Source organism: Muscardinus avellanarius, assembly GCF_963383645.1.
Source record: "Muscardinus avellanarius genome assembly, chromosome: 2".
In the NCBI taxonomy this organism is placed as follows: Eukaryota; Metazoa; Chordata; class Mammalia; order Rodentia; family Gliridae; genus Muscardinus; species Muscardinus avellanarius.
The window spans coordinates 199,152,172-199,166,816 of record NC_137787.1 but is presented as its reverse complement, the minus strand read 5'-3'; the positions used below and the strand labels follow the sequence as shown (position 1 = coordinate 199,166,816).

Sequence of the window (14,645 nt, the reverse complement as noted above, 5' to 3'; positions counted from 1 at the left end):
ACAGAGACATCCACGACCATGGAATTTAAGCAAGGTCATCAAAGGCATGCATTCTTTAGAAAGATTTCAAAGGCCTGGGGACAGCTGATGGCAAGTAGAGAGAAAGAGAACATCACGTGACTATCCTTATGTTATTGTTGTGGGCTGAATGGTATATTCTACCAATGTCTGCAATTACAATAATGGACCATGTTGGTATCAGAAAAAATAGATGGATAAATTTGTATATATGTACATAATATATATGTATTCAATATATGTTAATACATATATTCAATATATATTTGTCTGATACATGTATGTATACATTATATATATGTATATAAGTATATATATAAATATGAACATCCTCTCTAGGAAGACCATCATGGTCAAAGACTCTACTCTAACCTGAATCTTCAAGTTCCTCCAATGTCCTCTCTCAAAACAGTGCCAAAGACTTCTGAATAGTATCATCAGGTTTGTCCCATCACGAATCCCACTCCTGATACCAATTTATGTTTTCCAGTTTTTAACTCTGTGACCCAAATACCTAACAAATCCAGCTTAGAGGAAGAAAGGCTTACTGTGTCATGGGTGTAGATGTTTCGAAGGTTTCAGTTCATGTTTGAACATCTTTATGACAGAAGCCAGGCAGTGTGTAGAAGGATCAGAGAACCCCTGGAGGTAGGTCCCAGGGAGGGTGTAATTTGTGAAGCTCTGAAACTGAAGCCAAAACTGCAATGGAGACCCCAGGAATTAAGAGACGCCAAGAACACAGAATGTCTGCCAAGGAAGGCTGCAGGCTGCAGCCAGAGGAGTTAGGCTAAGAGAGCAGCCTTTCCTGAGCATCCTGCAAAGCCACATTCACCCTCTGGAGAAGTCTGCGGAGCTCCCCACTGCAGATTAGATCTTCCTGACGTCATGTTTGCTCTGCTGGGTCTCAGTCTTACTTTGGTCCTATCCCTTAATTTTATGCCCTTATTTTGAAATGCAAATGTTTACTCTGTGCCACTGAATGCTCAAAGTATGTAACAGTTTTTTTTGTGTGTGGGGGGAGTTGTTGTTTTTTTTAAACAAGGTCCCACAGCCACCCAAAAAAGTGCCTTAGGTTTCAGAGATGATGTTGTTGGGCAGGTGAACAATTTTGGAAACTGTTTAGGCGATGGGGACTCTTGAAGAAGGACTGCATGGAGTTTGCACTGCGAGACAGACATGAGGCAAGAAACAGGGTGCTGTGGTTAGAACGATGTCCCAGAAGAGCCTGTGTGCAGGTGAGGGAGCCGGACCAGAGGTTGGGGATGTAGGAAGAGATCAGCAGAGATGTGACTTGAGGACCCTGCCTGTTACTGACCCCCGCCCCATCTCTGTTTCCCACTGCCATGATCTGAAAGCTACTCCTTCTCCTCTGTCATGCCCTAAAGCCCTGCCACCGAGTATTCTGCCTTGGAGTTGACCCACCATGAGCTGAAACTTTTGAAACTTCTAAAACCATGAGTCAATAAACCTTTCTTTCTCTAGGTTATGCTTATCAGGTATTTTAGACACGGTGATGAAAAGCCAACTAAAATTACCCATCTCTTCGAGGTGCAGCCAAAGAGGACAAGGCTTTGCCCCTGTTTTCTAGGATCAGGGCTGGGGGGATGACCCAGGAGTGGCTGCAGTGCCCCCAAAGAGCCCTGAACATGGGGCAAAAAAGAACTGTGGTTCTAGAGAGTTTGCCTCATCCTCCCGGATGTGTTTGATCAACACAAAACTCAGCTTAAAACTGAAGCTTAAGTATGAAAAGTGCATAAGAAATTGCTCACTAAAATAGTGTAAGTGAAAACATTTTTAAGTTTTAAAATTGTTATCATATCAATAGAAAGTATTACCCCGTATTAATATCCTCTAAAATAATGTACATTTACCTGGAAAGAAAAGGCTGCTAGAGGTCCTGAGTAGAATTACATGAATTAAAAGCAGATAACTGTAGTGAATGCAAGACTACTGTACAATTAGACCACACTAACAACACAAATGAGGCATTTGTCTTGCATCTGTACTCTGTCCCTGGCTCTTGTCTATGATCATCTTCACAGCAACAACATAAGGTTGGCATGATGCACCCACTTTCCAGATGAGGCTGACTGAGGTAAGGAACTTCCAGAGTCACAGGGCTCCTGAGTAGCAAGCCTGCACCTCATAGCAGTCTGCAAGACTCTATCCTAAGTGAGGCTAACATGTCCTCATGGAGTGCAATGAACGACTGACCTGAATTCCAAGCTTACACTCACTTTTTTTAGGGTCTGGGGATGGAACCCAGGGGCATGTGACCTCCGATCTATACCCCATGTCCTATGTTTTTATTCTTTATTTTGAAACAGGGTCTCACTAAGTTGCAGAAGTAAGAAGTAAGTAGCTGAAGCTGGCTGTGAACCGAGATTCTCCGGTCTCAGCCTCCCGAATGCTGGGATTACAAGCGTGCGCCACCACCCTCGGCTCAAGCTTACACTAAATTTAAATAGCATTTTCTGCAAGGAAAGAAGAAAAGGAGGAAAAAGAGGAAGAAAGGAGTTCATATGTTAGGAAACCAGAAAAAAAAGAAAGAAAAAGAGGGCAGAGGAAGGAAAAGAAAAACAAATCGAAAGGGGAGAAAAGGGGGAATGCTTTACGTATTTTAAGAGAAGTTCTATTTTCTCAGAGATACTGTGAAAGTCAAGGTTAATCTCACTGGTTCTCAGAAATTACAAAAAGGCTAAATCAAGCCTCAAATATCCGTTTTCACGGTTGCCGTTTGATAAGACCTAGATTTTATAGAAATAATGGAATAAAAGATTCTAAGTAGTTTTCATTTTAATTTCAGAAAGCTTCTGCATTATCTATTTCTCCTTAAAATGTTAATCATAGCTGTGTTGCTTTGGGAAACCCTTGGAAAACCCTCCAATGGGATGTGAATGCACAGTCCCGTCAGTGGCTGAACCCGCCTTTCCCTGCAGAGATGTGCCCAGCACCTCTTGGCCAAGAAGATGAGAATGGCAGGGCAGAGGGCGGACCTGAGAGAGATGCCGCAGGGCAGAAAACCAGAAGAGCCTCCCCTCCTCCCCAGATAAGGAATACGTATAAGGTGATTAATACCCCACATACAATGATGAGAGCGACCACCAAGACCACCAAAAGTCATCCTGCAAGGATCCCACCTGCCACTCTGGGTTGGGAAGGTCTTCTCACTTTTGAAGAATGTTTTGTGTATTTTGGACATTTTATATTAAATTGCCACTTAAGGAAAATCAATTTGCTAATCATACACTTTTTTTACCCCATAGAGTTAAAACTCTCAACACCTTGATTAAAGAGTTGAGCCAGTTTTTGCTTCTTTAACGAAATTAATAATTACCATTGCATTACTGCCAACCTCAAACAGCTAATTAATAGCTTAAAAACAAATGGACAGAAACATACAATAAATTCATACATTAACACTGAATGAAAGTTATGCAATTACTTTAAATGCATTATAAAGTTTCTTGAATGTTAATAAGCCTCAACAGTATAAAATCAAATTAAACTTAGAGTTTTCACATATTTCTATCAGCCAATTAGAAAGGTATTTCAAAACAGTGCCAATAAAAATTAAAAAACAACAAAATCTCAACCATTTTTAGTTTTCTTTAATTTTTTTTATGTGTGTATGGCACTGGAGATTGAACCCAGAGGTTCAATCTCCTTTGAGCTACACTTCCAGCCCTATTTTATTTTTTTATTTGAAAACAGGGTCTGCTAGGTTGATGAAAGTCTCACTATTTGGCGAGACTGTCCTCACACCTACAATCCTCCTGTCTCAGCCTCCCAAGTACTAGGATTACAAGCATGTGCCACCACATCTGGCAGTTTTCTTTAATTTATATAAAGAAATCTGAACTAAATTAAAATTTAATTCTGAAAAGAGTGTCTTTAGAAAACCTGGCTAAAGTAACATATTTAGAACTAGGTACACTGAAACCAAAGGGTTTCCAAGACACAAATAACTGCCAATTGCAAAACCCTCCACATATTAGAAAAAAAAATTTATTCTGTGGCAAAAAAGTGCAATAGTATCTACAACTGGAAACTCGTCACCCTCCCCACTCCAAAGCTGCTTCCCATTACCTGGACACTGGGGAGTGACCCCGACTCACTGCGCCACCACAGTAAATGGCTTTAGTGGCTCTGTGCTCTTCCTCCTCTTGATTCGGAGGAAACAGAAAAGCACCGTCTAGATAATGATGAGGCTTCCAGTACTTTTTCTTTGAATGGAAAATAGCAGATGCGTGCCTCTGCCATCTGCTGAGTGTTAAGGCAGGCCCGCGAGCGCAGGAATGTCCGAGACCCAGGCATTACCTGCTCGGGTTTGCTGGAGAGGCTGGCCGGGCTGTTTTCGGGGTTGCTGTCCTGGGACTGCTGCTTACACAGGCCTTTGGATGAATCTTTGAACATGATGTCTTTCTCCAACAAACTGTCTTGCTTGGCGATTGGTAGCACCAGGGGACCGCTAGAGGAAACAGTCAATACCGTAATTAGTTTTCTTCCAATATTGCTATATCCATCAAATACTACTGGATAGCTGAACTATACGTTGTTTTATCCTGATATGAAACTGTTCCTATAAACCACAGGGGACAAGAACGAGGAGATATCTGTAACGTGTTCTATTAATTTCGAATTTCATTCAATTTCATCCCTAAAAGAAATAATATGTTCATTTATATATTTATTTTTGGTAGACAAATCAATAAGCAATTTAAAAGCTAAGCTTAAAATGCATGGCTGCACTGGACAAAATATTTAAATGTGAAAATGGATTGCAAACAAGTGAAGGAAGGTATAATCGTGTAATTATTAAAATATAATTCACTTTACCATTTAAAATACAGAACCATGGAAAATATTTTGAAATTGTAATGAAAGAGTAAAATAGGAAGTAATTAAATAAAATGTTAAAAGTATGATAATACCATAAGCAGAATAAATTTAGTTACTTATACACAGATCAAATTAGGCAAAATAATAATAATAAATATATAAAAGCTATTTCATCCAGGTGTGGTGGTGCACTTCTGTAACTAAAGTACTTGGGAGGCTGAGACAGGAAGATTGCAAGCTTGACGCCAGCCTCAGCAACTAGTGAGACCCTGTTGTTTCAAAATACAAACTATAAAGGGCCCTGGGGGAGGAGCTCAGTGGTAAGGAAAGTTACTGTGCACTGAAAAAAAAATTCATCTTTTCTTCTTTTATAAAGTTCACTGCCAAAAGAAATTCATTATTTAAAAAATTTCAGAAAAAAGACAGACACAAATGTTGAATTTGCATTGTACCCTTTTAAGATTTTAATATGTATTTCTCTAATGTTCCACATGAGCAAAAAGGCATGTGTATTTAATCAGGTCAATTTATGTGAATATAATTATTTCATGTAGTCCATAATAGTAGTTATAATTTCAAGTAGATCCCAATGCAATTGTCTCTTTTAAATTACAAGTTTATGAGGTCTAATTTATATCAAATAAAGTTGATCCTTTATATGTGTACAGTTCAATGTCTTGACAATAATGCACATGGCTGAGTAATCAAAATAACCAATAATAAAGACAATCTATTACTTCCTTTGTGATCTTTGGAGTCAGTTATTACTAGATGTGTTAGCGGCTTGTCACTTTATAATTTGAATTTAAAAAATACAAAACATTAGATAAAGACTGAATATATTTCAGGTGTACACTGTGCTGATTTGATCTACACTGTGTAATAATTACAATTAACACACCCATCATTACCCACTGATCCCCAGAACATGTTTAATTAATTTATTTATTTATTTATTTATTTTTGCAGGTCTGGGGATGGAACCCAGGGGCATTCGACCTCCGAGCTACATTCCCTGCCCTAGTTTTTACTCTTTATTTTGAAACAGGGTCTCACTAAGTTGCGGAGGGCCTCACTTAGTAGCTGAGGCTGTCCGTGAACCGCAATCCTCCGGTCTCAGCCTCCCGAATGCTGGGATTACAATCATTCGCCACCATGCCCGGCCATGTTTGTCTTATAACTAAAAGTTTGTATGCTTTGACCAGCATCTCTTCCTCTCTCTGGAAATCACAGTTCTAGTCTGCATCTATGGGTTTCATTTTTTTAAGATTTCACACATAAGCAAGATCATACGATATCAGTCTTTCTGTGTCTGCCTTATTTCACATAGCATAATGTCTTCCAGGTTTATCCATTTTGTTGCAAATTATAGGATTTTTAAATAATTCAATAATTTTCCATTGTGTATATGTACCTGAATTTATCTGTACATCCATCAATAGACTTTTTCTGTACATCCATTAATAAAAAGGCAAGCACATTTTTTATTGGTACACAGTAGTCATACATCTTAATGGGATACAAGATGGAACAGCACACACCACCCATTAGCCTTTACCTGATTCCCACCCCCGACCTCCCCTCCCTCCCCCCGCCTTGGCTTAGTAACTGACTTTGACATGTTTGTGAATGTGCATCAGGTGCATTAGGCATCCTCTCTCCCCTCCATTCTCCCTCAGTCAGGTCACCTTATGGTTCTTCCTTCTTCATCTAGACGCCCTCCCATGATCCTTTTTCTCCCTCGCATCCACCTATTTGGGAGAGATTCCAAGTTTTCACTTTTTGTGACTATTTTCCCTTGGCATAATGTTCTCCAGGTCCATCCACTTCCCTGCAAATAATTTTGCTCCTTATGGCTGAGTAAAAGCCCATGCGTACACATCCCATAGTCTCCTTTCAGTGATGCCGATACACAGTTGGTGTGTATAGTAGTCACACATCTCTACACGATCCCAGTTGCGTTTCTTTCAGAGATTTATCCAAAAGCGAGATTGCTGGGTCACATGGTAGCTGCAGGCTTGCTTTTATGAAGGTCTATACAGTTTTCCATCCCGCCAACAGTGTACAAAGCACCCATCCATTTTTCCTTCATTCTGGTCAACACTTGTTATCTTTTATCTTTTTTTATAATAATCCTCCTAACAGGTAGGAAATGGTGTTAAGCACATTTTTATGTATTATTGACTCTTGCATGTCTTCTTTGGGAAAATGTCTATTCAGGCCCGCTGCTCATTTTCCAATTCAATTTCTCCCTGTGTCCTTCCTTCCTTCCTTCCTTCTCCTCCACCTGCTTAGATTGACTTCTGGGCTCTCCATTCTCTTCCATTGCTCTGTGTTTTATGCCTGTACTGTTGTTTTCTGATTACTACAGCTTAGTCACTGGATTTGAAATAAGGGATGTGATGACTTCAGCTGTTTGGTTTTTCTCCACAAAATTGCATTTGGCCATTTGGGGTCTTTTGTGGTTAACAGAAAGTATTTCTTTTTCAGTAAAGTGGGACTTCAAATCCTCTGACCACTTATTTTAACTGGGATTTTTGGTGTCAGAATATTGTGATTCCATACGCTATAAAAAAGCCTTTCATCAGATATGTACTTGGCAAATATTTTTCCCACTCTATCAGCCGCCACCACTGATGTGATGAGGCACTGAAATCTCTGGGTCACAGCTTCGCCTCTGCAAAATGCACGAGTTCAATGAGTTCATACCACGTCCTGCAGATTGTGATGCAGACAGTAGTTCTGCAAATAATTTTTTAAACTGAATCTTTAAAAATAAATCATTTACTCATCCAAGTACATCATAGATAATATAACCTGAGAGCTATTGCTAACAATACTTGTAAGAAGACAGCTATAAATAGTCCTTTTAATATAGGAAATATTCTAAATAATAGAACAGGTTCAAAAGGCAACATATTAATGAGTCAGGCATGTGTCTTATACAGGAAAAATGCTAAATATTCACTGAAGCTGATGCCATGTAATAGTGTTTTAAATTTATTTACAATAGCCGGGTATGGTGGCCCACACTTGTAATCCCAGTCCTTGGGAGACCGAGACAGGAGGATCACAGGGCTGCGGCCAGCCTCAGCTATTTAGTGAGACCCTCCACAACTTAGTGAGACCCTGACCCTGTTTCAAAATAAAGAATAAAAAATGGGGATGTGGGTATATCTCGGAGGTAGAATGCCCCTGGGTTCGATCCTCAGTACCACAAAAAGAATTCATGCACAACAATTTTTCATTTGGGGCACTGAAATGACTGGTACATAGAGTGATGGCAGCACACTAGTCTTGGAGCACACCCCTCAGAGCCACACCCCTCCCCTGTTTTCTCCACAGTGTCTTTGGAATTGGTAATTTTGTATACAGACATAGCATTGTTTTATAAGTTTATACCATGTCCTGCAGTTTGTGATGCAGACAGTAGTAGCAGCATATAATATAATACTGTTATAAATTTATATAAAACTTTTCATTAGGTTTCTATACCTCTTTATAATGAAATGTATTTTATCCACAGTCATTTATGATTAAAAATAATTATTCACTTAACTTCTATATAGTTAAACTTTTACTGACTATCTGTTTGCACAGAAAATGATCTCTTAAAATGTTATTTTTCTAAAGAAAAGAAATAATGTTTAAAATATTAATGATACTTATTTAACATTCCTTAAAGTTTTTCAATGAGGGCAAATATTTATGATATTTTTTAAAATAAGATGCAGTTACATCACCAGGGAAAGACTCAGTAAAGAGGAGGAAACAGAAGAAGGATGAGAAGTATGTTGGGTTAGTAGTAATTTCCTGACAAAGGTGGACTAATGGCACTGCGCTCAGCTCAACTGAACTTGAGACTAGCTTCTCCCCAACGCCAAGCCCCTGGCTGCTCGTTTCCCGGAGCCCTGGTTTTTGAAAACGTTCACTTGCAGATTCTTTGGCCTACAGATGCTCACCTCTACTTCCTGCCAGCTTTCCAGCTCACAATGTCTTTCACAAGGGCCTGGGGGTCATTCCCTGGCAGTGCAGGTGTAGAAGGAGATAGCACCCTCTCTCTCAGGTTCTGTGGGATGGGAGGTGTGTGCGTGCCTGTGCGTGTGCGTGTGCGTGTGCGTGTGTGTGTGTGTGTGTGTGTGTGTGTGGTGGGCCTTGAACCCTGGGCCTCTCACAAGCTGGGCAAATGCTCTATCACAGGACTCTAACCTCAGCCCTTTTTATTTTACTTTAAGACAGGGTCTCACTAGGTCATCCAGGCTGGCCTTGAGCTTGTGATCCTCTGCCTTAGGTGTGGGTGAGATTACAGGTGTTCATCACTTTGCCTGGAAGGCTGGTTTAATAAGGGTCAAAAGCAAACATACTCAGCCAACCCTCCACTGACCTGCTCTCTAGGAGCCGACAGCACTTTCAACTAGCCCGTCCGGTGTGGGGAAATGCGCTCTGTCCATTCCGCAGAGCTGAGCTCGGTCTCCCTCCGAGGGCCACAGTCTAATGAACTCCTTGCCTACTTACTTCCCTGGTACAATCTTTCGTTGAGACTAATGAGTGGTTTTTCATTTCACACTTCTGTATGTTTTCTGCACCTCCCAAATTTTCTTCAAAAGTTATCTTCCTTTGATTTTAAAGTAATATTAACCAGATAAATGTATCAATAAAAAGCAGAAAAGGGGATACTAAAGTAGTGTCTTTTCTAAAAAAAAAAAAAAAAGGCTCATGATAAGGCAGGTTCTCTAGACATAAAGGACACGAGAGGGCTCTCATCCCGGGGTAGCTGGGTCAATGCAGGGAAAGCATTACTCCCACTGTGGAAAACTCCAGATGGAAGTATACCAGCAGATGACCAATTCCTAACTCTGCTGGATTTAGTCAAGACTTACTTATTTCAATAAACATAAAAGGCATTTTACTTCATGTAGAGCAAATGTGCCTATAGGAAATAGGATTTCATTTCTCAAGATGAAAATAAGAACCTAATAAAATAGAACTGAAAAAGCAACAATTACTTCCCATTATAACTAAAGCAGTTGTGGAACACTACAGAGATAAAACTGGCTATATTCAGATATATGTGGCCAGCAATCAGAGTAATGAAAATACGCTAGAATCCGATGTGAAGAACTAGCACATGAGACTCAGTTGTTCTGGTGTTTAACATAATGGACTGAGTATAATTCTCAGTGCTCACCTAGAAATACTCCTGTATACACTATCCACTCTGGGGAACTCAATTCTCTTCTATAAAATAAGGCCATGATCCAAAGATTAACGTCAAATCAAATAGAATGCAGAGACCTGAAGTGTTACTCTGTCCCCCGCTATTAACTTTTATGAGAAAAATATTTATAATTTAAAGATCATGTTGGAGAAGGCGCGGCAGTGCATGCTTTGTAATAATGGCTGAGACAGGAGTATCGTGGGTTTAAGGATAGCATCAACAACTTAAGACTCTCAGCAACCTAGAGAGACCCTGTTTTTAAAACAAAACAAAAAAAAAAAAGGACTGGGGGTGTTGCTTGGAGGTATAATGTACCTAGGTTAAGTTCCCAATACCACAGAAATACATACATAATACATATATACATACATGCATACATACATACATACACTTATGGTAAAATCTTACTTTTACTTTTTCACCCTTTTCATTGGTGCACTATAGTCTCACATCATAATGACCATGTTGACAATGACATATATTTGCACAGTACTTAGTGTCTACTCCCCCCTTCCCCTTTTCCCTCCCTCCCAATACTGAGTGTCCAGGTTAACAATGTTATGTTCACATGTATACACATATTTGAATGTAGCTTTTCCATTAACCAACCTCAGCCTTCTTCCTCTCCTACCCTTCTTTTCTGCCTTTGCTGTGATTTCCCCTCCTTTATCTGGAGTCCCTTTGGTATCCCTAATATTCCCTAGCTTATTAGAGGAAACATATGTCCCTTCTTTCTGTTTTTGGCTAATCTCACTTAACATAATGTTCTCCAGGTCTTCCCATTTTCTTGTGAATGACATGATTTTGTTCTTCTTTATTGATGAGTAGAATTTATTGTATGTATTTCCCATAACTTTGTAATCCATTCATCTGTGATGGACACCTAGGTTGGCTCCATATTTTGGCTATTGCAAATTGTGCTGCTACGTACGAGTATGCATATGTTACTGTAGTTCTCTGATTTCAGCCTCTTTGGTAAGACCCTCAGGAGTGGTATAGCCAGATTGTATGGTGGATCTATTCCCAGTTTTCTAGGGAATCTCCACACTGATCTCCATAGTGGCTGAACTAGTTTTCACTCCCACCAGCAGTGTAAAAGAGTTCCTCTTTCCCCACATCCTCACCAGCATTTGTTGTTGTTTGACTTCTTTATGCTTGCCACTCTGATTGGGTTAGATTAATATCATATTGAATGGGGTAAAACCGTAAGAATTTCCTCTAAAATCAGAAACAAGACAAGGATACCAAAGGAACTACCATTCCTTTCCTGTATAGTCCTTAAGGTTCTTGCCACAGCAATAAGACAAGAGAAGGATATCAAAAGAAGTTAAATCGGAAAATAAAAATTTTAATTTCCTTGATTGTAGACAACATGATCCTTTAACTAGAAGATCCAAAAAATTCAACCAAAAGACAACTGGAGCTTATAAACCAATTCCGCAAAATGGCAGGATACACAATCAACCTAAAACATCAGTTGCTCTTCTCTATGGCAACAATGAATCCACGAAGAAAGAAAGAAAGAAAACAATTCCATTTACAATAACCTCAAAACCAATAAAATACCTAGGGACAAATCTAACCAAAGACTTTGTAATACAAAGACCTCCACAATTAAAACTATAAAAATTAAAGAAACTGAGGAAGACCTTGGAAGATGGAAAGATCTCCCTTGCTACTGAATTGGCAGAATAAATATAATCAAAATGGCCATTCTGCCAAAAGTGATCTACAGATTCAATGCAATTCCTACCAAAATCCTCCTTTCAAAACAAAACTCTCAGTGATCAGAGTGCAATATGTATTGTTTTTAAGACAGTATACTGTCTCTTATATTTATCTCAACAATTCACAGTAGATATCTGCAAGGAAATTTAAAAATAGATCATTTAAGGGAAACATCTATAAATTAAGATAATGTTAGCCCCTACCTTTATGCGTATATGAAAAGGGATTCTGAAAGTTTCAGGTGCTACATTTGCTAGAAATTAGTCCTTACATACAGCATTCTGTCCATCTTCTATGACATTTCTGTCTGTCTGTGTTGGAGTATCAGAATTCCATTCTCTGTAAAAATTCTCAGGGAATTGATTGATGGTTTTACCAAAGCTTTTTAATTATATTCTGTAGATTTTTAGTCATGTAGTCATAATATTTGATTAGTAACTAGGCTAGGTATCTTGTAAAATTTATTAATAAATAAAAGAATTTCACATATATTGAATTAGGTGTTGGATGCAAAAGTCCTTTGTAATCGACAGGGCAATATATAATTATGAATTACTGAAAACACATAAGGAATTTTATGCTAGTGATATGCTCAGATTCTACCAAAGTAAAACATATGCTGCCCAGGGGGAAATTTAAGGATGAAATAAGGCTTTATTGATATATGAGGTAGACAGGCACACGCTACTTGGACCAACCCAGGACATCTGGTCACTTTAGTTATGAGGAATTTCTTGTTCAGGTCATAAAAAGCCTTTTAGCATATTTAAACATACTGGAGAAACAAAGTACAACCATACATCACTTAACCATGGGATACATCCTGATAAACGTGCCATTAGGAAGGCTCATTGCTGTACGAGCATCACAGACCATTGACACACAAACCAGACACGGTGTGCGGTTGAGAGGGGCAGGCCAGGGCACCTCACTTTTGGGTGAATGTTCTGCTGGACACTTGTTCACAACTTTTATTGTCATTGTAAGAGGAAGGTTGAGGTTTGGATACTGCTGCATGCATACTGAGAGTCTGGGAGGTAAGGATTAACTGGTAAAGGTGCAGGGAGACCCAGAGGTAAGAGTCCTTGAGGCACTGGGTAACCGGAACTGGATAAACTGAAGAACAACTGAAGAAAGTCCTTAAGATAAGGGTTAGTAGTAAAACCCTGAGGATGTGGAGAGGATCCTTGAGGCAATGTTGACAAGCAGTATATTCAGGAGTTGGCACCAGTAATCACAGGAACCAAGACTGTTTGTTTACCTTGGTGAAACAGGCTACTTTCAGTGAGTTCAACAGTCTAATCATAGCTTTCCATGACAAACGTTAACCTTCCTCTGGTAGTCCTGTCCTCCAATTTCCTCTTTGTCTCTTTTGCTTCCTGGCTCCAAGGTGAGTAATTTATTCTTCCTCCTACATCTACCATGATGTGCTGACTCAACACAGGCCCAAAGCAATGGGGTCAAATGATCATGGACTAGAACCTCCCAAACAGTGAGCCAAGTTAACCTTTTTCTTCATAAGTTGATTGCCTCAGGTATTTTGTTATAGTGACAGAAAACAGAAGGGCTTTTGATTTCCTGAATGGCATTTGAAAGTTTTGGTCCAGAACAAATGACCCCCACACCACAGAAGACTTAGCACGGTCTCCAGCACACTTCCTCCTTGGGCGGCTCACCACTAAAACGCTGATGAGTACAGCTTGAATGTCATCGTTCTGAAAGGCTTCTGTATTTCTCCGCTCACTCCTGGCTAACTCACATTTTATAGAGCCCTATAAAATGAGAACCTGCAGCCTCACTGTACCCTCAGCAACTGAGAGCACTCCTAGGTAGAGAGGTGACTAAAAAGCGTTTTATGTCATCTTACTGGTTCAGCTAAAAGTCACCAGCAATGGGTCCTGCACTCCCCAAACCTACCCAACAGCATAAGCAAAAGAAAAAAAAATAGGATTCCTCTGTCCATGCACGGGGATCATGCGGGTTCCTCGGGCCTCAGATGCACGAGAGGAGGGGTGCCAAGGCCACACCTGCAAATACCCTCTGTCTTCACACTCGGCGCTGGATGAAGTGACAGCCACCAAGTTCCAACCTTCCCTCTGGGCTCAGAGTTCACACTGGTGAACGCCCAGTCAACAGACGATGACGTGCCCTGCTCTCAGGCTCTTGTTCTTTGCAGATTCCCTGCTCCAGATCAACATTCACTAGCAGATACATTTTTAAAACTATCCACAAGTAGAAGTGCAAGATATTCTCTCTTTGTATTAACCTAAGACCTTCTGAGCTCGGGCAAGCAACAGTGAACCTGGTGAGCATCCGAGGCCAAGGCACAGGGCGTGAGTTTCTGAGCCAGTCACCCAAATCAGAGGCTCGCCTCACAGAGGCTTTCCTCGCAGGAAGCTTGAACAATGACAGCAGGAAGGAGGGGTGAGGGCAGGGCAAGGAGAGAAAGAGAGAGAGAAAAAGGGGGGAGCTGGTGGTAACAAATGTATTGTCACCAACACCATGCCTCCAGTGACCTGCATCTTCCAGTCACCGCTTATCTGCTTACCTTCCCCCCAGAACAGCCACTAATCCGTCAATAGATAGATCCATCCTCATGATTCAATCATTTCACCTCTGAATATTTTTGCATTTTTAATACATGAGCCTCTCCAGGGGACATTCTATATCTAAATGATACTTGTTTTGAAGAAGGAAAAATTCTCCAATGGAGACAAAACTCTCCTCATTTTTTTCCTTTCCTTTTCCTCTCTCTCTCCCTCTCCCTCTCCCCCCCCTCCCGCGCTTGCGCGCTCTCTCTCTCTCTCTCTCTCTCTCTCTCTCTCTCTCTCTCTCTCTC

At 40.1% G+C, this 14,645-nt stretch overlaps 1 protein-coding gene across 1 annotated transcript in view; it reads right to left on the bottom strand.

Moving 5' to 3' along the window:
* Positions 1 to 14,645, bottom strand: part of MYO16 (myosin XVI) — a gene marked incomplete at both ends in the record, with an annotated part of 497,659 nt that overhangs the window by 328,735 nt on the left and 154,279 nt on the right. Inside the window, one exon of the mRNA XM_080689777.1 lies at positions 4,339 to 4,489. Within this exon, the coding sequence (XP_080545903.1) occupies positions 4,339 to 4,489 (151 nt within the window). The remainder of the gene's footprint in view (positions 1 to 4,338; positions 4,490 to 14,645) is intronic.